The sequence below is a fragment of the Suncus etruscus genome, chromosome 4, assembly GCF_024139225.1.
Source record: "Suncus etruscus isolate mSunEtr1 chromosome 4, mSunEtr1.pri.cur, whole genome shotgun sequence".
NCBI classification, from domain to species: Eukaryota; Metazoa; Chordata; class Mammalia; order Eulipotyphla; family Soricidae; genus Suncus; species Suncus etruscus.
In genome coordinates, this window is record NC_064851.1 from 7,094,294 (window position 1) to 7,120,347 (window position 26,054).

General features: G+C 47.4%; 1 protein-coding gene across 1 annotated transcript in view; it reads left to right on the top strand.

Annotated features, from left to right (window-relative positions):
• Positions 1–16,111: 16,111 nt before the first annotated feature.
• Positions 16,112–26,054, top strand: part of TNRC6B (trinucleotide repeat containing adaptor 6B) — a 166,434-nt gene continuing 156,491 nt past the window's right edge. Inside the window, exon 1 of the mRNA XM_049771535.1 lies at positions 16,112–16,209. Coding sequence (XP_049627492.1) covers positions 16,165–16,209 — 45 coding nt within the window. The 5' untranslated portion in view covers positions 16,112–16,164. The remainder of the gene's footprint in view (positions 16,210–26,054) is intronic.

Consider the following 26,054-nt stretch of genomic DNA (forward strand, 5'->3'; position numbering starts at 1 on the left):
TGTGGGCAATGGGGTCAGCTGATTGAAGCCAGAGAACAAACATCCATTGGGGTGCTTGGGAATTCTGGCCATGGTGCCACAAAGAACAGACTTGGAAATGTTGGGGATTACAATTATCACCCCATGTCTGCAAGACTGGGACATCACACACACAAACACACACACACCCAGCTTACCAGGCCGCAAGGCTTCTCATGACTCTGCTCAGAGCTTCACTTTCTGCATGACACAGGAGGATCACCTTCCATAGTAGCAGGGATTGAACCAAGTTTGGCTGGGCCACATGCAAGGCCAGCCCTTAAGTTACCCTGAACCATCTCTCCAGCCCTCTACACCCATGTTTTGAGGTAATTTCTTCAGGAGTCTCTCAGGACTATGTATCATTCTATGGTTGGGGCTTACAGGGCAGCTCAGAGAATCCACACGATCCCGGAAGGAGAGTCACATGTGTGTGGTCCTTGTAGCTCATTCACTCCACAGACAAGTCAACAATCAGCCTCTGCTGCTGCGTGCCAAGCCTGCTCGAGATTGACACATGAAAGGCTTCTCCTTGTTCTGAATGAATTTCAGTTGCCTATATGGGCTGTATATCAGAAAATAAATATCAGATAATGTTGGCCCATGGGAACCCAAAGGAACGATGTGTTTAATGTGGAGGAGTTTGGGGCAGAGGGGAGGGACGATCAGATTGTATTGGGATTACAGTCGCATACAGCTAGTTACTGACAATACTAGGTAGTAATACTAATAGCCACCAGAGTGTCATATAATAGCTGGATAATAACAATGCCCTGTCACTGGTCTTTGCGCTGTCCCAGATACATTCCGGACACAGTGTATTAGGATTTTTTTCATCTTCACCACAACTGGGTGCTGCAGCATTATCCTGTTGTACAGACAAGGAAGCCTGGAAACTCAGCTTGGAGCCGTACCAGTTAGTGCCACTCTGACCTGCCCCCTTCCAGGCTTCTCCTGAAGGATTGGGGACACCAGGCTGTCTGCTGAATGACCACACTTAGTGTGGGGAAGTGTAACTATATTGCAATCCCTGGTTGTTTGGATGGGGAACTGGTACTGGGGAAGGTTAGAAAACACAAAATTGAGAGCACAGAGGCCATGGACAGCAGGGAGGAGACTGGAATTCACGGCAGGAACGTCACCCGGGAAATTCGGGGTCTGGGGCTCAATTCTTTCCAGACCTGGAGGCGTTTAGGAGTTTCTCTGCTGGGGAATCCTGCAGTGTTTTGCGGACCAGCAGGCAACTGTCCTGTGAGCAGCCTCCACAGCCCTGTGATCCAGTATTTTTTGTTTTTGTTTTTTATTGATTACATCCGGCTCTGCTCAGGGGTTACTCCTAGCTCTATGCTCAGAAATCACTCCTGGCAGGCTTGGGGGACCATATGGGATGCTGGGATTCAAACCACTGTCCTTCTGCATGCAAGGCAAATGCCTTACCTCCATGCTATCTCTATGGCAGCCCCTAAATGGAGAGTGTTTTTTTTTTTTGTCTTTTGTTCCTTTGTTTGTTTAGGGTCACACCTGGCCGGGGGCGAGCTCAGGAGTTCCTCCTGGTTTTGCATTCAGAAGTCACTCCTGGCAGGCTCTGGAGACCATAGAGGATGTCGGGATTCGAACCAAGGTCTGTTTGGGTCCACTGCATACAAGACAGGTGCCTTACCCTTTAGACCATTTCCACTATGTTGATCCAATTTTTTTTTTTTTTTTTTTTGGTTTTTGGGTCACACCCGGCGGTGCTCAGGGGTTACTCCTGGCTGTCTGCTCAGAAATAGCTCCTGGCAGGCACGGGGGACCATATGGGACACCGGGATTCGAACCAACCACCTTTGGTCCTGGATCGGCTGCTTGCAAGGCAAATGCCGCTGTGCTATCTCTCCGGGCCCACCAATTTTTTTTTTTTTAAAGCTATAATGATGGGCATTGGTGAAAGCACAGCAGGTAGGGCATTTGCTTCACATGTAGCCAACTCTGGTTCAATCCTCAGCACTGCCATTGGCAAGAGCAAGCCTGGCTGTGCGGCCAGTGCCACGTTTGCCTCCTCAGGGAGCCAGGCCAGGCCGTGTCTGCCGAGTCTGGCCGTGAGAAGCTTCTGTAGTTTCTACACGGGTGGGTGGGAAGCCAGGCACGGCAGCTTGGAGGAGAGCAGCGTCGGCGCCAGAAAGGAAAACCTGACGAGGCCTCCAGGGAAGGTTGCCAGGGGAAGCGGAGCCTCGCATTGGCGCACACTTGCACACACACTCTCTCACTCTCTCTCTCATTCTCTCTCTCTCTCTCCCCCCCCCCTCATGCACGCAAAGACCCCACGTGCTGTGGTATGTGGTACGCATGGTGCAGATGAAGCAATCTGGGGTGTACTCTTAGCCACATGTTTTCTTGCTAGGCCCTGGCATTCCTTTTTTTGTCTCAGGCGTCCTCAGTATGTGGCCGTCGAGGAGGAAACACCCCACCCACCCACTCCCACTCATCCGAGGCCTTCTCAGGTGTTCATTGAAGTCATAACTCTAGGATGAGCGGCACTTTTTAGGTTTGTTTGGAGGCCACACTTGACGATGATCAGGGGTTCCTCCTGACTCTGCACTCAGAAATTACTCCTAGCAGTGTTCCAGACCATTTGTGATGCCGAGGATCAAACCCAAGTCGGCCCTGTGCAAGGCAAGCGCCTTTCCCACTATGGCCTCGTGCCTGACCTGGGGCTCTTTAATTGTACTTTGGTGGTTTTCCAGAATCTAAGTGCTTGTGGCAAAAGAGCCAATGGGAAAGCGGATCTTAGAAGATAGCTGGGGTCTTTGGTTTTATTTTTTATTTGTCTTTTTTTTTTTTTTCTTTTTAGCTTTTGAGCCACACCCTGGGTATGTAGGTTACTTTTGGCTCTGTACTCAGAAATTATTCCTGGGGGGACTCAGGGAGCCATAAGGGATGGCAGAGAGTGAACCTGGGTGGGCCAGATGGAAGGCTCTACAATCTCTCTGGACCAGAATACAGCTGCATTTTTTTTTTTTTTTTTTGGTTTTTGGGTCGCACCCGGTGACACTCAGGGGTTACTCCTGGTTCTGCGCTCAGAAATTGCTCCTGGCTTGGGGGGCCATTTGGGATGCCGGGGGATCGAACTGCAGTCCGTCCTAGGTTAGCATGTGCAAGGCAAATGACCTACCGCTATGACTATGCCACCACTCTGGCCTCCAACAGCTGCTTTTTATTTTTCCATAAGGCTTGAAAGATATTCACAAGAACGTTAACAGTAGCGATTTTCTCAGAAAGGGTGAGTGCCGCACCCTGCTGTGCCAGACCCAGCTGCTGTCTTGGCTCTGTGCTGGGATTATTGACTGAGGTGTTTGGAACTAAGCGGGTAGCAGCATGCAAGATAAGTACCTTTATGCCTGTACCATCTCTCTAGTGGCACCTCTCGTTGTCGGGAACAGGCAACACTTTGTGGTGCTCAGAGTGTACTCTGGGGCCTCTCTGCTCAGGGTTTGGGAACCATATGCAGTGACAGATGGAGCCTGGGTCAGCTGAGTGCTAGGCCATTTTAACTCGGTTCTGCTGGTTATTGGGCTATAGCTGCTCCTGGCTGCTCAAGGATCACTCCTGGTGGGGCTCAGGGCACCATATGAGGTGCCAGGGATTGAATCCAGGTTGGCCACATGTAAGGCAAGCACTTTACCCTCTGGATATCTTGCCAGCAACAGAAGTTTTTTGGGGTCCTTAATACTGATAGGATAGAAGGAGTGTGGAAACAGGACTTTGGAGACTTTTCACTTTGAATCCTGTTGATCCCTAGTCTGCCTTTGAAGGCTGCCTGCTGCCCATCCCTCTGTTCTTCATCTTCTCTCATGGCTCTTGCTTCTCTCTCTCTCTCTCTCTCTCTCTCTCTCTCTCTCTCTCTCTCTCTCTCTCTCTCTCTCTCCTCCCTCCTCCCCCTCTCTCCCTCCCTCCTCCCCCCTCTCTTCCCCTCCTCTCTCTACCCCCCCCCCCCGTCATCCGTTGTAGGTCAGTTGCTTGCAACGCAAATGCCCTACCACCACTGTGCTATCTCTTCAGCCCCTTCTCTCTCTTTTTATTTGTTCGGTGTTTTGGTTTTTGGGGGGAGGTTACACCTGGTGGCACTCAGGTTTCTTCTGGCTCTGTGCTCAAAAATCATTCAGAAATCACTCCTGGCAGGCTCGGGGGACTCCTGGGATTGAATGCAGGCCTCCCTCGTCCCGAGCACGTACACTAACCCTTGGAGCTATCTCTGGCCCACGGGATCACATCTTCAATGAGAGTTTTAAGACCTTCCTGATGAATGGTGCTGAACACTACGTACAATTGTAATGGTTACTCATCATGTTGCTGCCTCCCATATCAATATGAAAATTACCCTCATTACTGATTTACAGAAAGACCAATTTGTGCTTAAAATTTTATGAACCTGAAGAGAAATAGCTCCATGATGATAAGAAACAACATAAAATGAATACGCATTATGGATAAATAATGGAAGCTTTTTTAGCTATAAACTGCCAAGTGGGTATTCTTTAAGAACCGCGCATGTTCAACTTTTTTACTCTTATGTGATCAACAAATGCATTAAAACCGGCCGTGGGCCCCTGCTCAGAAACCCCGAGCTCAACGCCCAGTGCTTGGTCAGTGCTCAGTGACAATGGCTGGGCAAGGGGGCTGCCATTCGCTTAGCTGTAGCCATAGTCATAACCATCTCTGCCTTCTCCCAGCCACAGTCCTCACTCCCTACCTTCAACCCCTACCACTGAGGCACTTACTGATTGTATTTTTTTGGGTCACATCTGGTGGTGTTTAGTGGTTACCCCTTTCTCTGAGCTCAGAAGTTGCTCCTTGCAGGCTCGGTGGGGGGGGACCGTATGGGATACTGGGATTCAAACCAGGATCTGTCCTGTGTTGGCCGCATTTGAGGCAAACGCCTTACCACTGTGCTGTTGCTCTGGCCCCTATTTTTGTATTTAAATATCCAGAAGTCAGATTTTTATGAGGTTCTTTTGTTGAAGAATGACTTGGGGAAGGGACAGAGTGCTTGCAAGATCCTGAATTCGATCCCTGGGACCACATGGCATCTGAGCATCTGCGGGTGTGGCTCTGGTGGCTCCAACACCACCAGGATTAGGAAGCACTGTACTGCTGGGCTTAATATCACCAGGAATGGTCCCCAGGTCGCCAACTCTTCTGTGGAGTCCCCTTGGTACCCCAAAGAATTAACAGATTATCTATCCTTCAGTAGGCCTAAGGTGTCCTTGGTGAGTTGGCAAGGGTTAGATTATTGGCTATCTCTGTTTTAGACTAATATAGGGACTTCCCGTTGGTTTCAAACTGACTTAAGGACTATCCATCTTTGCTTCAGACTGATTTAGGGACCGTCCAACTCTGCTCCAGACTGACATAGGAACCGGCTGTCCATCTGTTTCAGACTGATTTGGGGACTATCATTGACTTATAAGATAGGAAGAATGTGGCTTATACTCAGCTGCCTAAATCACAACCTGTGATATGTTCTCTCTCTCTCTCTCTCTCTCTCTCTCTCTCCTCTCTCTCTCTCTCTCTCTCTCTCTCTCTCTCTCTCTCTCTCTCTCCAGGGACAAGAGGATTAACACTCTCACCTTCCTGTGGCCAACCTCGCTTAGATCCCTGTGCACAGCTGTGTCAACCAGAAATTAAAAAACAAAAACAAAAACATAAAAATGGGCTGGAGAGCTCATACAGAGATTTAGACATTTGCCCATACAGCATACAGCTGTACTCCTTTAGTTCCCCAGCATCATCTGGTCCTGAGCACAGAGCTAGGAGTGCCCTACATGCCCTACATGCATGTAACATCTCATGGTCACATCTGGCATGGTCACATCCGGCAGTGCTCAGGGTTTACTCTTGGCTCCTCAGAAATCACTCCTGGTAGGCTCAGGGGACCATATGGGATGCCGAGATTCAAACCACCTTCCTTCTGCATGCAAGGCAAATGCCCCACCTCCATGCTATCTCTCTGGCCCCAGGGGCCTGCATTTTAGACTCAGTTGCTTTGGTATACCCACTCCAGGTGTTTGTGTGTTGTCTACCAGGGGTTATTAGAACTTCTGTTGCCCTGGGCCTGCTTTAAATGATGGCGAGATACTGAGAAGTCAGAAAGCATATAAACTCCCAGTACATAGACAACTCGCTCAGGCCTAGTTGAAATCCGAACCAAACACGGTTGCTAAGCATCCAAGGGGCACACCCAGGCCACTGCAGCAACCGTGCAGAAAGGCTTCGCCTCAGCGGTTTCCTCACAGGGCTGGGGGAGCTTTGTCCTGAAAGCAGGCAGGTTTCTGAGTGGAAACTGCAGGTACAGAGAGAACCACAGAAACATGAAACCATGAGGCGCAGAGGAGATGGAAAGCTGCTTGGTTTCGGGAGGTGGCCCAGTATACCCTGGGCCTAGGCTTGCACATAGTGGCACGGGGCTGTCTGGGCAAGATGGGTGCAGGGTGCTGCCATGTCTTTGACTCTAATGACTCTTTGGGACCTGAGGGTAACAAGCCCACTTTGAAAAACAAAAGCTGGACTCAATCTGGTAAGCAACTGTTCCAGAAGAAAGACAGTGGCAGGAACAGGAAGAAGGTACTTACACAAGTATTTGGAGAATGAAAATGGTAATTTGTCTTTTTCTTGGGGGTGGGGGTCACCCGGCTATGCTCAGGGCTTACTCCTGGCTCTGAACTCAGGGCTACCTCCCAGCACTGTATGAAGTGTCAATATGCTGTATCATACCATCAGCCTTTCTTCCTATTCCTTCAACTCCCCCATCTCAAGCCTCAGGGACCAGCCTTGAAGCAGAGAACTGAGCTGGTATGGTGTCCTGCTCAGGTGGTCTGTGAACTAATAGGCTCCTTGGTGGAGGTGAGAAGTGTGGAGGAGACCTGAGTAGCCTGGGTAGCATCTCTTCAGAATGGAGAACTGAAATTGAATGCTGCAATCTGTGGTCGACAGAAGAGCACAAAACCCAGTCTTTCTGACATACCCACAGAGCTCACAGGTTGTGAGAACGCTCCCTGTCAGGCATCTGTAGCTCCAGCCATGCCCCATGTCAGGACTGCCCCACTTACATTTATTGAAGTTTGCCCAAAACCACCTTCGAAGATGTCTGGGACTCATCTCTTGTCCCTGTTGATGAGTCCCTGTTTATCAAGCAGACAGACCCACCCCTATTGAGGGTATTAATTGCTCTCAGTTGGTGAGGGACCTTTAGTCCAACCAGGCAAAAATAAATCCCCACAGTTTGTGAGATCACCCCACGCACTGTATTTCTACCCCTGGCGGATGAGTCTGTAGAAGCAAGGTAGCATCAAAGAATTAATAAACCAAGCCAGTCAGAAGAGAGTTATGGAGTCAGTTTGCTTCTTGCTTTGTGTTATCTCTACCTGAGACCCCCCAAGCCAAAACTGCTCTTTCTTTATGAAACCAATATACATGGGGGGGGGAGGTCAAGGTATTCAGGTGGGTTTTTACATATCAAAAGAAAGAGGAAGATGGGGGAATGCCTTTGTTTTTTGGCTAATAGCTGGGTGTCATCGTACAATTCCACCCTTTCTGTTTAAAACAAAAAGAAACAAAGAGGGTCCGGAGAGATAGCATGGAGGTAAGGTTTGCCTTGCATGCAGAAGGTCAGTGGTTCAAATCCCGGCATCCCATATGGTCCCCCCAGCCGAGCCTGCCAGGGGTGATTTCTGAGCCGGGCGTGACCCAAAAACCAAAAAAAAAAAAAAAAAAAAAAAAAACCCGGAAGGAAGGAAGGAAGGAAGGAGGGAGGGAGGGAGGGAGGGAGGAGGGAAAAGCTACAAAAGTCTTGTTTTACTGTTCTCCACCAGAGTCCAACACAGGCACAGTACTGAAAACTTGGAGGAGAAAAACCCCCAGGACAAGCTTAAAGAGGGATGGAACCCAGATGAGCAGAGGGCCTTTCTATGCAAAAAAGGCATGTGGGTGTTTTGGACCTTTAGAACATTTGTGATTTAGGAAAGAAGACAATGAAGTAATGATTGACTGTGATCCGAATGGTACTGGGGTATCACTGAGTAAATATTGGTGGGGGCTGGGGTGGGGATGGGGGCTATTGAGGTCAAAGATGCTTTTCAGGAGGAAACGTTGATTGGGGCTACACCTTAGTGATGGTGCACATGAGTTTACAGGCTAAAGGTGTGTCCCCCCAGTGTATCTGCCCTGTTCTCAATATCTCTTCTCTGGTAACTTCTGGACCTCTGGGTTCTACTGGGCCTGAATACTACCCAGTAGCCCTCCCCGCAAATAACAACAACAACAAAGAAAATGTGATGTTCGTAATAGGATAATTAAGGGGCTGGAACTATAGTAGAGCAGGTAGGGCATTTGCTTTAAATGCAACAAACCAGGATACTATTCCCAGCATCCCATATGGTCCCCTGAGCCTGTCAGGAGTAATATCTGAGTGCTGAGCCAGGAGTAAAACGTGAGCTCTGCCAGGTGTGGCTCAATAACCAAAATAAAATAAAATAAAAAAGATAATTAAAATACTAACATTGGGAGCCGGAGAGATAGCATGGAGGTAGGGCATTTGCTTTGCATGCAGAAGGACGGTGGTTCGATTCCTGACATACCATATGGTCCCCTGCGCTTGCCAGGAGTGATTTCTGAGTGTAGAGCCAGGAATAACCCCTCAGCGCTGTGTGTGTGACCCAAAAACAAAAACAAATTAACATTGGGGGCCAAAGAGATAGTACATTGGGTAAGGCAGATCAGGTGCTTTGCATGTGCAAGGAAACACATGGGAGAGAGGGATTTATTTATTATGAATTTATTTATTCACCATGAAATAAACACACAGTTTTCTGCACTTGTTATCAAATGGTTATGATCTGATTTGACTTCGAAGATGTCGTTCCCGTCATTATTTGGGACTGGACAGGCACAGGAAGACCAGTTGGGAAGCTAGTGAGACTGAAGCATTATGGGTAGATCTGATTCTGGGGAAGCATCATGTTCTCGTGTGTGTTGTTAGAGTAGAAGTGAAGGAATTTTGCTTCTGGGTTTGAGAGGACTCAGGTAGCAAAAGAAATCCCGGGGAGGGGGGAGGGGCTGGAGAGACAGCATGGAAGTAAGGTATTTGCCTTGCATGCAGAAGGACTATGATTCGAATCCCGGTATCCCATATGGTCCCCGAGTCTGCCAGGAAGGATTTCTGAGCGGAGAGCCAGGAGGAACACCTGAGCACCACCAGGTGTAACCCAAAAACCAAAAAAAGAAAAAAAAAAGAAAAAGAAAAAGAAATCGAGGGGGATTGAGGAAATAGTGCAGAGTGCTGTAACGTATGCCTCGAAGGTGAGGGGCCCCCCAGGATGTGTCCACAGAATTGTATGGCCCTGAGCTTCACCTCGGTGCTGGGCCTGAGAAGTATCCCATGGCTGTCCCCATGCAGTGAACCATTAGGCCGCACTGCTGGACTGTTGTGTTCTGGTTGTGGCATTGGAGTCCCTTAGTGCTATTGGGGTGAGATCCTACTTCTGCCCATCACCCCCAAATAGTCATAATGAAGTTGGTTGGGGGGAGGTTTAGTTGTGTGTCTGGTTTTTGGTGATTTTTGTGTTTTGTTTGGGTCATTGGGCCACGCCAGTAACACTCAGGGCTCTATCTTCAGCTGCTGTTTGTGGGTCACTCCCAGTGGTGCTTGGGGGACCCAATTCAGGCCTTCCACATGCTCAGCATCCATACCAGCCCTTCCATCAGCTATCACCCTGGCTTGACATTGAGGTTTTTAGGAGCCAGAGCAGTGGCACAGTGGTAGGGCATTTGCCCACTGTTCTATCCCCAGGCGTCCCTGAAGCCAGGAGCGATTTCTGAGCGCAGAGCCAGGAGCAACCCTTGAGTGGGTGTGTCACAAAAATAAAAAAAAAATTAAAAAAGGAAAGAAAACATTAAGGTTTTTAAATGAGCAGTTGGGACTGGAGAGATAGTACAGGAGGAAAGGCTCTTTCCTCTGTGTCGATCCCAATTGGGTCATTGGTACCTCATTTGGTCCCCAGAACGCCTCCAGGGTTCACTCCTGAGCACAGATCATGAATAGCCCCAGAGCATCTCAGAATGTGGCTTAGAAAATCAAAATAAGGGGCCGGAGTGATAGCACAGCAGTAGGGTGTTTGCCTTGCATATGGCTAATGTGGGACAGACCCTGCTTTGATCCTGGGCATCCCTTGTTCCCCCGAACCTGCCAGGAGCAATTTCTGAGCTCAGAGCCAGGAGTAACCTCTGAGCACCACTGGGTGTGGCCCAAAACCAAAATCCAAAACAAACAAAAAAGAAAACCAAAATAAAAATAAAGCCAGCAGCTGGTAAAATGGTAACTTATAAAATATATCTTTGCATGCCTGAGACCCGGGGTTGAATAGTATACAATATCACACACATATGCACACACATGTGACTGTCCTCTTTCAGTGTGTAGAAAGGAGAACAAGCTCTGGATTGGGGGTGAAGATTTCAGTCTGGGGGCAGGTGCCCATTCTTTGGCAATGGTGTTAAGGCAAATGGGGTGATGCTCAGTATTGCTCCTTGCTCTGCGCGCAGGGATCTATCCACTCCTGTCACGGGGCAGGTTTAATCTAAAATTATTGGACCTCCTTGCATCAGAGGGAGAAACAGAAGGGTCAGTTTAGTTGGTTTGTTCTTTGATGCTGTTATTTTGGAACAAATGAGATAAAAGAAATAAGTAACAGACTGAAGTGTGGTTTGGATGCGGCTTTAGAAAGTGGCTCAGGCTGGGCCGGAGAGATAGCATGGAGATATGGCATTTGCTTTGCATGCAGGACGGTGGTTCGAATCCCAGCATCCCATATGTCCCTTGAGCCTGCCAGGAGTGATTTCTTAGCATAGAGCCAGGAGTAATCCCTGAGCACTATGGGCGTGACCCAACCCCCCCCCCCCCAAAAAAAAAGAAAGTAGCTCAGGCTGAGGATGCTGCACCATGATGAAGAATATGTTATCACCTGCGTTTGACCCCCAGTACGGGGAGGGGTGTGGGGAGGAGGGTCTGTGTTCATGGTGCTCATAGCCACTCCCCTGTATGCAGCCTGTGTCAGTGTTTTACTTGTGTCCCACCTCAATGCCAAGGAGGCCTGTGAGAAAGTGCTGCTAGGGGAGTTGTTGTTTGGAGGTGGGGTGGCCAGACTCCGAAGTGGTGCTTGGGGATCCCTGGTACCTTCCTGGCAGTTCTCAGGCCTGACAGTGCTATGTTAGATGTCTCCCAAGTCTCAGCAGGTGGTGCTGGGATGGGGTTGGGGCTGAAGAGGAGGAGTAGAGTATCAGGGGTCAAACTCAGGGCCTCACGCATGCGAGATAAACACCCCAGCCCCTCCGCCATCCCCTGGGTTCCCTCAGAGATGCTGTTTCTGCCCCTAATATGGGATGAGGAAGCCGAGACTTGAGAAGTGGAACATAGACCTTCCAGCTGGTGGCTTGTAGGTGGCGAAGCACAATCCTGGGCTGGCTGCTTCCTCCCGGGCCACCATATCCTGGAGCTGAGCTGCTGCTCACTGTGCTTCTTCTCTCTCTTTGCAGGTTCTGCGTTCTTTACACTGAATGTAGCCTCGACTCCCCTTCAAGGGCTAGTGTTGCCCCAATACTGTCTTAAGGTAAGTGTCAGAAATTATACCCACTGTTTGGGAGGGGAAATGGGAGTCTTTGTCCAGAAAAGGAGAGAAGATCCTGAAGATACTGGCATTGTTATTCCTTTCTAGATAACTCTTGTAGGAGGCCCAGCAGATGGTTCAAAGGGCTGGAGCACTTGCTTTATTTTTTTCTTCCCTTTTTATTTTTTGGGCCACATCCAGCATTGCTCAGGGGTTACTCCTGGCTCTGTGCTCAGAAATCACTCCTGGTGGACTCAGGGGACCATAGGGGATGCCGGAGATTAGAAATCGAACCTGAGCAAGTCGCATGCAAGGCAAACACCTTCCCCACCTTCCACATTGTTTTGTTCTGGCCCTTGGAGTACCTGCTTTGCAAGAGCAATACCTGGGCTTCTTCATCGCAGGCTCACTTGGTCCCCCCATCATCATTGGGAGTGGCCCCTAAGCACTGCCAGGAGAGACCACAAAATGAAAGAAATAAAACCCCCGCTGTGTTGGGCTGGGGGAGGAGGGGATGTTGCTCAGTGGTAGAGACTTGGCTTGCATCTGTAAGGCCTTGAGTTCAGTCCCTAGCACCACAAAAGTCAGTAGGTCAATAATAAATAAGCACTTGGGTTTTGAGTGATGCTGATGCTGGTGCCCCGCTCTAGAGCCAGGCTCTGGGGAGGACTGGTTGGTTCCTCGGTTCCTTGATCTCTTGGCCATGTGCATGCACCAGTCTCTGCCCTGCTTTCTCCTTACACTCTAGTGACCGAAAGTGACTCATCCAACACCCCTGATCTATGCTCAAGGAGGCGCTGGTAGTGCTGGGGAGACCATAGGTGATGCCAGGGTTCTAACTGGAGCTGGCTATATACAGGGCAAGTGCTTTAACCCCTTGATCTCGCTCCCTCTCTCCCTCTTTCTCCTTCCCTCTTTCTCTTCTTCTCTCCCTCTCCTTTATCCTCTCTCCCTCCCCCCTCACTCTCCCATAAAGCTGAATATTTTAAACATAGTTTGCATTTTGCAAACAGCAGCAGACCTCTTGCAAGTTCCTCCCTATAGGGTTTCCCTCCCTGCCTCCCTCCCTCCCTCTCCGTTCCTTCCCTCCTCAGAGGAGGTATGGAGGTATCTTCTTCATTTCCATTTCCCTGCTGAGTTGCCTCCACTGCAGTTCAGCACAGGCCTCACTGGCTCCCTAGTGCATGTGCTGTTTGAAATTCTGCTGCCTCACAGCTCATACACAGAATCACTGTGCTGCTTGCTGATGTCCAGGAGGCCTGTGTGGGGAGAGTCTGAGCTCTGCTTTAGCCAGAGCTGCCTGGTTCAAGGTCAAGGGCAGTTGCCCCCTGAACTTTGAAGCCACCCGGAGGCATACTGATGCCTTATGTCTGCACTGACACTCAGGCATTTTCAGTATCACCCCAGCCCATTGGTGACCGTGACTAATATATTTCTCCTGGAAGCAGTGGAGACCCAAATCTTCCCTAGGACTGAGGTGCTTGGACTGGGTATCCGTTTCTCTGCAGAAACTGTCACTTAACTAGGTGGTGGATTTGCCATAATCACAGTCATTTCTTGAGCCCCCGAAGCTGTTAAGGTGGATACTTTGATGTAACCCAACCCAGATTCTATCTGCTGGCTAGCATCACTGGGAATAGCCCCAGAGCAGTGGCCTCGGTACCACAGGGCCTGAGCAGCACTACATCCTCGGGCCCTGGGATTGAACTGCTGTCCCTGCAGCTGAAACTCACTGTGTTGAGGGGGCTCCTCCCTGGCCTCCTTGGGAGACACAAAGGATAAACAGTATAGAAAAAGAGCCTCCCTAGAATCAGACCATAGTGTGGGCTGTGGTTTATGAGCTTCAAGTTCAGCCTTGGCAGTTCAGACCTAGTGCAGAGCTCTTAAAACTCACAGTGGGAGACAAATCTCTGCCAGGTCCAAACACTGCTCTCCCTACGCTCTCCAAATGCTGCTCTGCCTGGCCCCAGCAGGAGTCTTGGAAATGTCATTTGCTTCTTCCTCAAGTTCACCAGAAATGTGGAGGAAGTTTGTTGGATCTCAGGTGGAGGCGTGGTTATACACCCCTGAAACATGTTAATAATGAAAGGGTTCTACTCGCCACATGTTCTTGATGGCCTTTGACTTGACTGAGGTCTGGACTGGAAAAGAAAATATAAAAGTCATGTGCTTTTGTAGATCATAAACATTAACACAAAATTTTTCATTAAAACATTTTAAATAAAAAAATAACATTTAAATCAGGGGGCCCGAGCAGGTAGCACAGCAGTAAGGCGTTTACTTTGCATGCAGCCGACCCAGGACGGACTCGCGTTCAACTCCCAGCATCCCATGTGGTCCCCCGAACCTGCCAGGAGTGATTTCTGAGTGTAGAGCCAGGAGTAACCCGAGTGCTGCCTGGTGTATTAAATCAGGGCTAGAGTGATAGTACAGTGGGTAGAGCACTTGCCTTGCACATGGCTGATCTAGATTTGATCCCTAGCATCCCATATGGTGCCCTGAAACATCCAGGAGTGTTTCTGAGCACAGAGCCAAAAGTAAGTTGGGTGATGTGGCTTAAAGAAGAAAAGAATAAAAAGAAAAAAAAATTGGGACAGGAGAGATTGCACACAGCAGCGCCTTGCATGCAGCAGATCCAGGACAGATAGATGGTGGTTCAAATCCCGGCATCCCATATGGTCCCCTGAGCCTGCCAGGGGCAATTTCTGAGTGTAGAGCCAGAAGAAACCCCTGAGTGTCACTGGGTATGACCCCCCAAAACAAACAAAAAATTAAAGACTTCCTGATTAAAAACAAAAAAGCCCCAACATTCTTTTATTTTTATTTTTGGTTTTTGGGTCACATCCGGCAGTGCTCAGGAGTTACTCCTGGTTCTCTGCTCAGAAATCGTTCCTGGCTGATTTGGGGGATTATATGGGATGCCAGGATTCGAACCATCGTCCTTCTGTATGCAAGGCAAATGCCTTACCTTCATGCTATCTCTCCGGACCAAACCAACATTCTTTTTTCTTTTTTTTAATTTTTTTATATTTAATTATGAGAACAAAGATGCAAAGAAAGAGGACAAGGTAAAGTTACAGTGGAAGGACAATCACCCTTAACATAATTCTCAGAAGAGGTCCCCTTGCTGATATCTTAACTTTGAACTTTCAGCCAAAGAACATTAAGACAAACAAAATAGAATCCATGTACAATTACTTTGTCCCTCAAGTCCCCAGATTGTAACACATTATATTTCTTAACAGCACACAAGGCAATCTAAAGCCATAAAACTTACATAACTCCTTAAACATCAGAGGCATAGTATTTTTTACATTTCCCTGTACATGCATATTAGTTTAAGTTAACCTCAAATTTTAAGTGGTTTTTTTTTTAAGGATTAGAGTCAAAGGAGCACAGTAAAAGCGGTGTTAGAGTGGCAATTGTTGTTTGCATAGGCCTACCAAAATATGAGAGGCATGGAAAGGAATAACCTTGGCCTAAATACAAAGAGACCCTACCCCTGAAGTTTCCTGGCAGAAGACCAACTCTAGGCTCCAGGCAAGTTAGATCGTCCAATCCAAAAAACCAACATTCTTGATTAAAAAATATTTCGTGGAAGCCAGAGAGATAGCATGGAGATAGGGCTTGCATGCAGAAGGACAGTGGTTCGAATCCTGGCATCCCATATGGTCCCCAGAGCCTGCCAGGCTTGATTTCTGAGTGTAGAAGCAGGAGTAACCCCTGAGCGCAGCCGGGTGTGACCCAAAAACCAAAAAAAAAAAAAAAAAAAATTTTTTTTTTCCCGTGCATTTAAGAGACAAGAATTTCAAACTGATACTTAATAAAATTGTAATGAAGGGAGTGTTTTACACCTACAGACAGATGACTTTGACTTGGGAGTGTTCACGCAGTCAGTGTCTGTGTCAACTTTGCCCAAATCATACAGCTATGTATATCTCAGTGTCTTAAACCTTCTCAAATTCTCTTATTCCCTTAAGGTAGAGAAAAGTTCCCACCTCTTGCATGCTTTCTTTCTTAACTAAGATATATTTCTATATGTGTTGACACAGATACATGTATACCTCCAAGATCATTATTTTATAGTGTGTTTCATTGTGTGTTCCATAAACATACACACACACCCCTTACACCCTTTATAGGATTTTTTTTTGTTGTTTTTTTGTTTTTGGGTCACACGTGGCAGCACTCAGGGGTTACTCCTGGCTCTACACTCAGAAATCGCTCCTGGCAGGCTTGGAGGACCATATTGGATGCAGGGATTCGAACCACCGTCCTTCTGCATGCAAGGCAAATGCCTTACCTCCATGCTATCTCTCCAGCCCCTCTTTATAGGATTTTATTTTCAATCTTTGCACGTGCGCAAACACACACACCTTCTCTGTGACAGGGTTTCATTTGAAATCTTTGAAAGCACAAATATGTAATTTGCTTATATAATTTTTTCTCCTTACCTTTTTTAGGCAGTATTTGTGTGTTCCTGCAGAGTTTTGCACAAAAGTCTGTTCCCATGCAAACCAATGAGGGAGAAGTGTCGGAAGAAAGCAGTTCCAAGGTCCGTGAGTAACTCGGGGCGGAGTTTGAGTAGAAATTAAACTGAAAAAATAGCTGAGTAGAGTGAGTGTTTTATTGTAGATTAGCTCAGGCATTAAACTGAAATGAGAACCTAACCTGTAATGTTGAGGAGATTCATTTTCTTTTCTATAGACATGTGTGCTATACTTTGTGACAAGGTTAAAATAAATTTTACTCAGCTTAGAACATCATGATTCTTTTTAGAATCTTTTCAGATTTTATAACTTACTTACACTTATTTTTCTTTTTTTTTTTTTTTTTTTTTTTTTGGTTTTTTGGGCCACACCCGTTTGACGCTCAGGGGTTACTCCTGGCTATGTGCTCAGAAATCGCCCCTGGCTTGGGTGGACCATATGGGACGCCGGGGGATCGAACCGCGGTCCTTCCTTGGCTAGCGCTTGCAAGGCAGACACCTTACCTCCAGCGCCACCTACCCGGCCCACTTACACTTATTTTTCTAAATGAAAACAAATCAGAAGGGACCGGAGAGATAGCACAACAGTAGGGTGTTTACCTTGCACGCAATCGATTCAGACGAATGGTGGTTCAATTCCCGGCATCCCATATGACCCCCTGTGCCTGCCAGGAGCGATTTCTGATCGCAGAGTCAGGAGTAACCCCTGAGTGCCACCAGCTGTGACCCAACCCCCCCCCAAAAAAAAGAAAGAAAGAAAGAAAGAAAATCAGAAGCAATTAAGGTTAAAAGGCTTATCACATTTGTAGGACAGTTTAAATTCTTAATATATGCTGTTTTAATTTGATTTATTTGGTTGCCACATCAATATTGCTGTGGGTATGCCATGAGTGATCCTGGAGCACAGAACCAGGAAGAGGCCCTGAGCACAGCGATGTGTGATCCAAAACACAGAATTAAATGTAGTTAAGTGAGGTAATTTGGACATTTTTAAAAAAGAACATCAGTGGTTGAGTTGGTTTCATTGAGTAAGTAATTGCAAGGTCTTTAGGTCTTTTCTTCCTAGGGGTAGGGGAGGCCCTGAACCATGCTCAGGAGACCTAAGCCCCGCCACAACTCCTGACCAACTCTTGTTGGTAGCTCTATGCAAGATGGTGGGAGCTGTTGCTGCTCAACCTGGGGTGCTCAGGGTCCTTGAGTGCCTTGCCCAGCAGTACTAAGGAAGGAGCTCCCAGGGCTGTACTGGCAAGGCTTGGCATCCTGTGTTTCCAGGAATCGAACCCAGATGCCTATGGCCTAACCACTGTGCTCTCTCTGGCCAGCAAGATGTTCCCTTAATAACAGATAATATAGTTAGGAAAGCCTTCACATGGGAGCATTGTGAGTCTGTGGAGACTGATTAATTTTGGTTTTGGTATTTTGGACCTCACTTAGCGGTGCTCTACTCTCAGGGATCACTCTTGACAGAGCGCAGGGGATCAAAAGGGATGCCGGGAATTGAACCTGGGTCAGCTGCATAGAAGGCAAGTGTCCTGCTACACTGTCTCCCCATTACACTCTCTCTCTAATCTCTTGTTTGATTTTTAGTTGGAACTCAGAAATACAGAAATCAGCATTTTTTACTAAGTCTTGCTTCTTCAAGTTTAGGATCCCTCTCCTTCAGCTGTGTCTGATTTAGCAAATTAAACAAAATTTTATATATTTGGATATTTTGGCAGGTGTGTGTGTGTGTCATCCCATACCTGGTGATGCTCAGGGCTTCCTTTTGGCTCTAGGGCTCAGGGATCACCCCACAGGCTTGGGGTTCCATATAAGGGGATACCACGAATTGAACCTGGGTCAGCGGTATGCAAGATAAGTGCCCCCTGTGCTGTATTTTTGCTCCGGCCCAGATTTGGTTTTTTGTTAAAGAGCTGACTGGGTAAGATGCCATGCTGGGCTGGTATTTTCTGCTTGTGTTTACAGAGCTAGCAAACAGCAGAATTGGCATCAGAGTTCAGATCTGTCTGACTCCAAAGGCCATGCTAGATTCAGTAGTCTGTCCTGGAAAAGTTACATAACAGAGTAAGCAGCTGTTTGCTCAGAAAAGCTTCACAGAAACAAACAAAAAATAAAAAGTGTGGGGTTGGAGAGATAGCATGGAGGTAAGGCATTTACCTTTCATGCAGAAGGACAGTGGTTCAAATCCTGGCATCCCATATGGTCCCCTGTGCCTGCCAGGGGCAATTTCTGAGCCTAGAGCCAGGAGTAACCCCTGAGCGCTGCTGGGTGTGACCCAAAAACAAAAACAAAAAAAGAAAAAAGAAAAGCTTCACAGAAAAGTCAGCAGGCACAGAAGCATTGATGTGTGTGCGCGCGCATGCTTGCGCTCGCATGCTCGTGCACGAACACTAACATGTGCATGCATGGGGTGTACCCTGTTTCTGTTTACATCTTTCTAGAAGAGATGAGAGAGGAGAAAGGAGAGAAAAGAGAGAGAGAGGAAACTGGGTGAAAGCAGTGAGCACTGCAGATGGGTTGTAGTGGAGAAATACCAACAATGCTTCAAATGGAGATGAGGAGCATCCCCTCAAAGATGGAGGAAGGCTTGGAGTGAGGCCAGGAGCAGCATGTCTACAGCCAGTGGCAAGGCCCTAGAGAGAAAGTGCAGGAAGAATGGAGCCTCTTGAAGGCAAATTTAGATTTCCGCTGAAGACTATGTGTTGAATATTGGAGGTAACATGGGAAACAGAGCAGTGTTTTTTATATGTTTATTGATTTGGGGGTCACATCTGGTGGAACTCAGGGTTGACTTCTGGCTCTGCACTTAGGGATCATTCCTGGCAGTGTTCCTCAGCAGTATTTGTTTTAGTTGTTATTATTGACCCTTTTTTTGGTGGGTGGGAGAAGTTGGGTCACAACCAGTAGTGCTGAGGTACCATTCCTGGCTCTGTGCTCAGAAGTGACTGCTGGCAATGCTCAAGAGACAAAATGTGAATAAGGGTTCACAGCACACAAAACAATTGCTTTCCTTCCTGTACTTCTCTCTAGCTTCTCTTGTCACTGAATTTTTGTTGTTGTTGTTTGAGTCATACCTGGCAGTGCTCAGGGCTTACTCCTGGCTGTATGCTCAGAAATCCCTCCTGGCAGGCTCAGGGGACCACATGGGATGCTGGGGATTGAACCTTTGGTCAGCCAAATGCAAGGCAAATGCCTTAACCGGCTGTGCTATGGCTTTGGCCCTGTTGTTGTTGTTTTTGTCTGTTTTGTTTTGTTTCGGGGTCACACCCGGCAGTGCTCAAGGGTTACTCCTGGCTCTGCACTCAGAAATTGCTCATGGCAGGCTCAGGGGACCATATGGATGCCAGGGTTCGAACCACCGTCCTTTTGCATGAAAGGCAAATGCCCAACCTCCATGCTATCTCTCCGGCCTTGCTCTATTTTTTAATTGATTTTTTTCCTCACTTCTCTCTAGTCTACTAAGGCCATTTTGAATATTGACTTGGTTTTCTAGTGTGTTAGCTGCTCTCAACTATATATCTCAGAAAAATAGAAATGCTTAAATTTTGGGAGCCAGAGAGATAGCATGGAGGTATATGCAAGGCTTTTTTTTACCTTGCATGCACAAGGACGGTGGTTCAAATCCCGGCATCCCATATGGTCCCCAAGCCTGCCAGGAGCGATTTCTAACTGTAGAGCCAGGAGTAGAGCATGAGTGCTGCCGGGTGTGACCCAAAAAACAAAACAAAACAAAACAAAAAAGCCTAAATTTTATGTTTTGTAGGCAGACCACACCCAACATAGTTTGGGTGTTACTCCTGACTATGTGCTCAGGGCAGGGGGATTTACTCTTAGTGGGAGACTTTGCAGTGTTGGTTCAGATTCAAATTTCCTGTAAACAAGGTCTGTATTCAACCATTAAATTTTCTTGCCTCAAATGCTTTTGTTTTTAGTATATATACCTGGGATGGAGGAGTGGTTAGAAAGATACATATTTATAAAATGAGGGGCTGGAGTGATAGTACAGCAGTAGGTCATTTCCCTTACACGAAGCCAACCTGGCACAGATCCAGGTTCAATTCCAGTATCCCATATGGACCCTGGAGCTGGCCAGGAGCGATTTCTCAGTGCAGAACCAGGAGTAACCCTTGAGCACTGCTGAGAGTGGCCCAAAAACCATATATATATAATGCATGGGATATAGCACTTAACTTAAATAGAAAAGACAGGAAAGTAACCAAGGTTGTCATCAAGATTTCAGGCTGGGGGCCGGGTAGGTGGCGCTGGAGGTAAGGTGTCTGCCTTGCAAGCGCTAGCCAAGGAAGGACCGCGGTTCGATCCCCCGGCGTCCCATATGGTCCCCCCAAGCCAGGGGCGACTTCTGAGCACATAGCCAGGAGTAACCCCTGAGCGTCAAACGGGTGTGGCCCAAAAACCAAAAAAAAAAAAAAAAAAGATTTCAGGCTGGGAGGGCCAGAGAGATAGCATGGAGATAGGGCATTTGCCTTGCATGCAGAAGGACGGTGGTTCGAATCCTGGCATCCCATATGATCCCCCAAGCCTGCCAAGAGCGATTTCTGATTGTAGAGCCAGGAGGAACCCCTGAGCACTGCTGGGCATGACCCAAAAACCAAAAAAAATAAAAATTTTTCAGGCTCGGAGCCTAGGGCTGCCATTGTAAAGATAGATATGAGGGAAAAGCAGGGATGGGAGGGATCCTGAGGCAGACGTGGAGCCTGAGATTTCAGAGTACTGAGATGGCATCTATGAGCCAACGGAAGATGAGGGACTGGGAAACCAGAGATGGTACAGAGGGCCAGAATGTGATTTTACACACAGGAGCCCTGGGTCCATCTGTCCATCCCACAGCATAGGGGCCCCTTGAGCATCACTGAGAATAATCCCTGAGTACAGACTCAGCAGCACCGGCAGCACCGCTAGACCCTCCAGTATTCCATAAAAAACAAAACAGAGAATCTGGGACTAGAGAGAAGATAGATTCGAGCTGAAAATAGAGAACTGCAAACTATTATTAAATATATAGTAATATGTATTTATAGTAATACCTACATTACTATAAATATTTAGTAATACTTAGTAATGCTATTTAGTAACATAAATATAAATATTATATTACTATAAATATTTTAGTAATATAACTATTACTAAACCATAGTAGTTAAAACTCCAAGAGCACGTAAAATCATGATGGAAGCAGTTGCTGAGATTCAAGGCAGATGCTGAGGGGCCTTGGAGAAGCCAGAAAGCTAGAGAGCCGCGAAGTTGAGAGCCGTGAAATACGGCTCAAAAGTCTTCCTGGGCCAGTTTCTGATCTATAATGTGCCCCTGAGTGTCAACATCAGTGAGTTTGTTTTCCTGGTTGGGGAGACAGACAGCAAAACAGTCAGTCAGTGTGCGAGCACAGGGTCCTCCCTGCTGTGCTGTTGCTCAGCCCTTCAGTTCATCCCTTTAAGAACACTAGGTGAGTCCCTTTTTTATCCACTTAAAGTTTAATGGTACCAGGAACATGTTCAAACCTTATTTTCAATTTTTTTGTTTTTGATCCACACCTGGTGATGCTCATGGTGACTCTGGTTCTGGGGGACAAGGGACATTTGGATTTGAGGTCGCATACTTGCCAACAAGGCCCGCCAAGCCTCTATGTATTTTTCTCGGCAGCTGTCACCCGAGAGGTGAAAATTAAACTCTGTAAGGTATTTACTTGTCCACGCTGCTCTACTGCTTGGCGCTAAGGTGTAATCATGCAATTTGCTGCCATGCGCATGGGCCTGGAGGGCTTCATGCTGAGTGAAGCTGGTCTGAGGACAGGTGTGGTCACAGAGTAATCTCTCATGTGTGTGATAAAAGAAACATAGGAAGGGAATAACACATGTGTAGAGGCAGCAGAAACTGAGAACTGGTCTTTGGTAGGAAGCCATTCTGGGGAAGTGGGAGGGGGGTCACTGGGGCAGTAGTGGAGGAAGGAAGAGGACACTTGGGGGAGGGAGTGGTGCTGGGCTGTGTTAAGGAGCGAAGCCCTACTGTTAAACAGATTGTGAACTGTAGTGTCTAAAAGAAAAGAAGAGAAGCAGACCCTTGGGATGGATTGGGGACAGCCTGGATATTGCAGTATAAAATCACTTATGGACAGGCCAGAGCAGTCACACAGCGGGGAGGGTGCTTGCCATGTACTTGGCTGACCTGGGTTGGATCCCTGGCACCCGATATGGCCCCCCAAGCCCACCAGGAGTAATTCTTGAGTGCAGAGCCAGGATCAAGTCCTGCGCACCTCCAGGTGTGGGCCAGCTCACTTTGCCCTCGATTAAATAAAATAGAAACTAACAGATGTCAAGATAGTCTCAGAAAAACTATCCCACATGAAAAATTGGAAAGAACAGAAAGTAAAGGAAGAAATAGAAAGAGGGTTCCCGTGGTGTGGTGGATACCCCTGTGACTGAAGAGGGAGGGTGGGCTAGATTCTTCTGGAAGATGCTCAGAACCAGTTACTGTCCAACCGTCCATGGAAGATCAGTGCATTAGAAGAGACACGAGGGGCCAGGAAGGTGGTGCTAGAGGTAAGGTGTGTGCCTTGCAAGCGCTAGTGTAGGATGGACTGCAGTTCGATCCCCTGGTGTCCCATATGGTCCCCCCCAAGCCAGGAGCGATTTCTGAGCGCATAGCCAGGAATAACCCCTGAGCGTCAGATGGGTGTGGCCCAAAAACCAAAAAAAGAAGAAGAGACACGAGGAACCAGGACAGGCATCATAGTCAAGGCCAGGGCTAGGGAAAAATTGCAGAACCAGAGAAATCAACATTAATGGAGAAATACTTGGATTTCTCATTAGAGACAGTGCAAGAAGGGCCTGCAGGAAGAGTACAGGCCTACATGAGGCAGGTCCTGTTCGGTCCTGAGCACCTCAGAGGGCTCCTCAGTCCCCTGCAGGAGTAAGCCCTGAACACAGAGCCAGAGTAATCTCTGAACGCAGCAGCTGTGCTCTCCCAACCCTGCAAACAGGAAGACTGGAGTGACATCTGAAGCAGGGGGGGGGGGGGGGGGGGGGGTGGTGGTGGTGGTGGTGGTGTCTGGAAATGACAATCTTTTAATAAACAATTAAAATATCTCTTGAAAAGGAAGGCTGGGGCTGTGGGGATAGCTCAGTGGGCTGGAGTGCAGGCGACCTGGATTCCAGCCACAGCACCATATACGGTCCCCTGAGCCCCACCAGGACTAACCTCTGAGTAACAAGCTGGGAACAGCTCCTGAGCACTGCCAGATATGCCTCCCGCCCCCATACGAGAGGCTACATTGTGTTTCAGACATACAAACTCTGATATAATTAATCACCGGTATCCCTAACTATAATACAGGAAATGGTAAAGGTGTAGGGGGACAGGGAATGAAACAGATGGAAATGTGAATCCACCCCCGAGAATACAGAGTTCAGGAAACGGAAACTCCAAAGGTGAATATATGTTTCTGACTATCATTTGAATGTCTCTGAGAACAGATTGTTGAACCAAAAATACTGCAGGTGGGGTGCAGAGGGGTCATGCTGTGGACTGTGTCCCTGCCTTGCAAGCACGTGACATGTGTTTGAATCAGTGCCCGACATGCACCCAATGAGGTTCTGGCCACGGTGCCTGGCAGCTTTGCTGTTTGCAATTTTAGTGCCATAAGGAATTTTCAGCCAGATCTCAGCCAGCCATTTGTGAGCACCACAGAAAGAGTTACTGAGATCAGTGAACATCATAACCAAGGGAGCAGAGAAAAGGGAACCAAAAATGGATCCATGCAAAGATTTTTTGATGGGGCCCGGAGAAATAGCACAGCAGCGTTTGCCTTGCAAGCAGCCGATCCAGAACCTAAGATGGTTGGTTCGAATCCCGGTGTCCCATATGGTCCCCCGTGCCTGCCAGGAGCTATTTCTGAGCAGACAGTCAGAAGTAACCCCTGAGCACCATTGGGTGTGGCCCAAAAACCAAAAAAAAAAAAAAGTTTTTTGATGACAGCAAGAGCACATGCATTAAGAATTTAATTGGTAGATTGTATTACCGTATTTTCGGTGTATAAGACGACTTTTGAAACCAAAAAAAGTCAACCGAAAATCGGGGGTTGTCTTATATGCCGAGTATATCCCGAAAAATGTTTCAACATGCCGCTAAAGGAAACAAACAAACAAAAAAATCAGGCCGCAGAGTTTCCAAATCTCTCTCTTTCTCTCTCTCTCTTTTTCTCTCTCTCTCTCTTTCTTTCTTTCTTTCTTTTTTTCTTTCTTTCTTTCTTTCTTTCTTTCTTTCTTTCTTTCTTTCTTTCTTTCTTTCTTTCTTTCTTTCTTTCTTTCTTTCTTTCTTTCCTCTCTCTTTCTCTCTTTTCTCTTCTTTCTTTCTTTCTTTCTTTCTTTCTTTCTTTCTTTCTTTCTTTCTTTCTTTCTTTCTTTCTTTATTTCTTTCTTTCTTTCTTTCTTTATTTCTTTCTTTCTTTCTTTCTTTTTTTTTTTTTTTTTTTTTTTTTTGGGCCACACCCGGTAACGCTCAGGGGTTACTCCTGGCTATGCGCTCAGAAGTCGCTCCTGGCTTGGGGGACCATATGGGACGCCGGGGGATCGAACCTCGGTCCGTCTCCTAGGCTAGCGCAGGTAAGGCAGGCACCTTACCTCCAGCGCCACCGCCCGTCTTTCTTTCTTTCTTTCTTTCTTTCTTTCTTTCTTCTTTCTTTCTTTCTTTCTTTCTTCTTTCTTTCTTTCTTTCTTTCTTTCTTTCTTTCTTTCTTTCTTTCTTTCTTTCTTTCTTTCTCTCTCTCTTTCTCTCTCTTTCTCTCTCTTTCTTTCCCTTCCTTCCTTCCTTCCTTCCTTCCTTCCTTCCTTCCTTCCTTCCTTCCTTCCTTCCTTCCTTCCTTCCTTCCTTCCTTCCTTCCTTCCTTCCTTCCTTCCGGTTTTTGGGCCACACCCGGTGACACTCAGGGATTACTCCTGGCTATGCACTCAGAAGTCACTCCTGGCTTGGGGGACCATATGGGACGCCGGGGGATCAAACCGCCGCGGTCCGTCCTAGGTTAGCACTGGTAAAGCAGATACCTTACCTCTAGCGCCACCGCCCCAGCCCCTCCAAATCTCTTTCTTGGGGGTTCCCAAACAGTACTCAGGAGATCTGGGGACCACTTCTGGCAAAACCCAGCTAACCGTGTTGGTGGTCCAGTGCTAGGGTCCGAAGATGGGATGTTGTTTGGTTCATGTAGTGGGGGAGATTAACTGACATCATCAGTGAATAGCCAGAAAAGGTGCCTATGATAAGGGAGCTATCACGGCAAGGCTGCTCAAACCACCTTTCTGACTCAGCCAATTCAAGCAGGCTTTTTGTTTTTGTTTTTGTTTTGTTTTGTTTTTTTGGGCCACACCTGTTTGATGCTCAGAGGTTACTCCTGGCCCCTGGCTTGGGGGGACCAACCACGGTCCGTTCCGTGGCTAGCGCTTGCAAGGCAGACACCTTACCTCTAATGCCACCTCACCAGCCCCCCAAGCAGGCTTTTTATGCATGCAAATTAGACAATGTTTTGGACCCGAATCTACACTGTCAAAAGCCTGCTCAGATTGGCCAGAGTCAGAGAGGAAGTCTATTACAGTAGAACCTTTGAACCTTTGCTGGTTGTGATTGGCTCACTGTGGTACATACAGTTGCAGCACAGGAATGTTCTGTCTGATACAGCGAATATAGGCCTAAACCTATGTTTTAACTGCAAAATTAGGGGTTCGTCTTATACGCCCAGTCGTCTTAAAAGCCAGAAAATACGGTAGTTCAAAAATAAAGTCTGTGCTGGGGCGGAGTGGTAATGCAGCCAGTAGGGCTTTTGCCTTGCACAAGACCAATCTGGATTTGATCCTCTGCATCCCTGAGCACTACCATATAATTGCATAGAGCTAACCCTGGTTCAATCC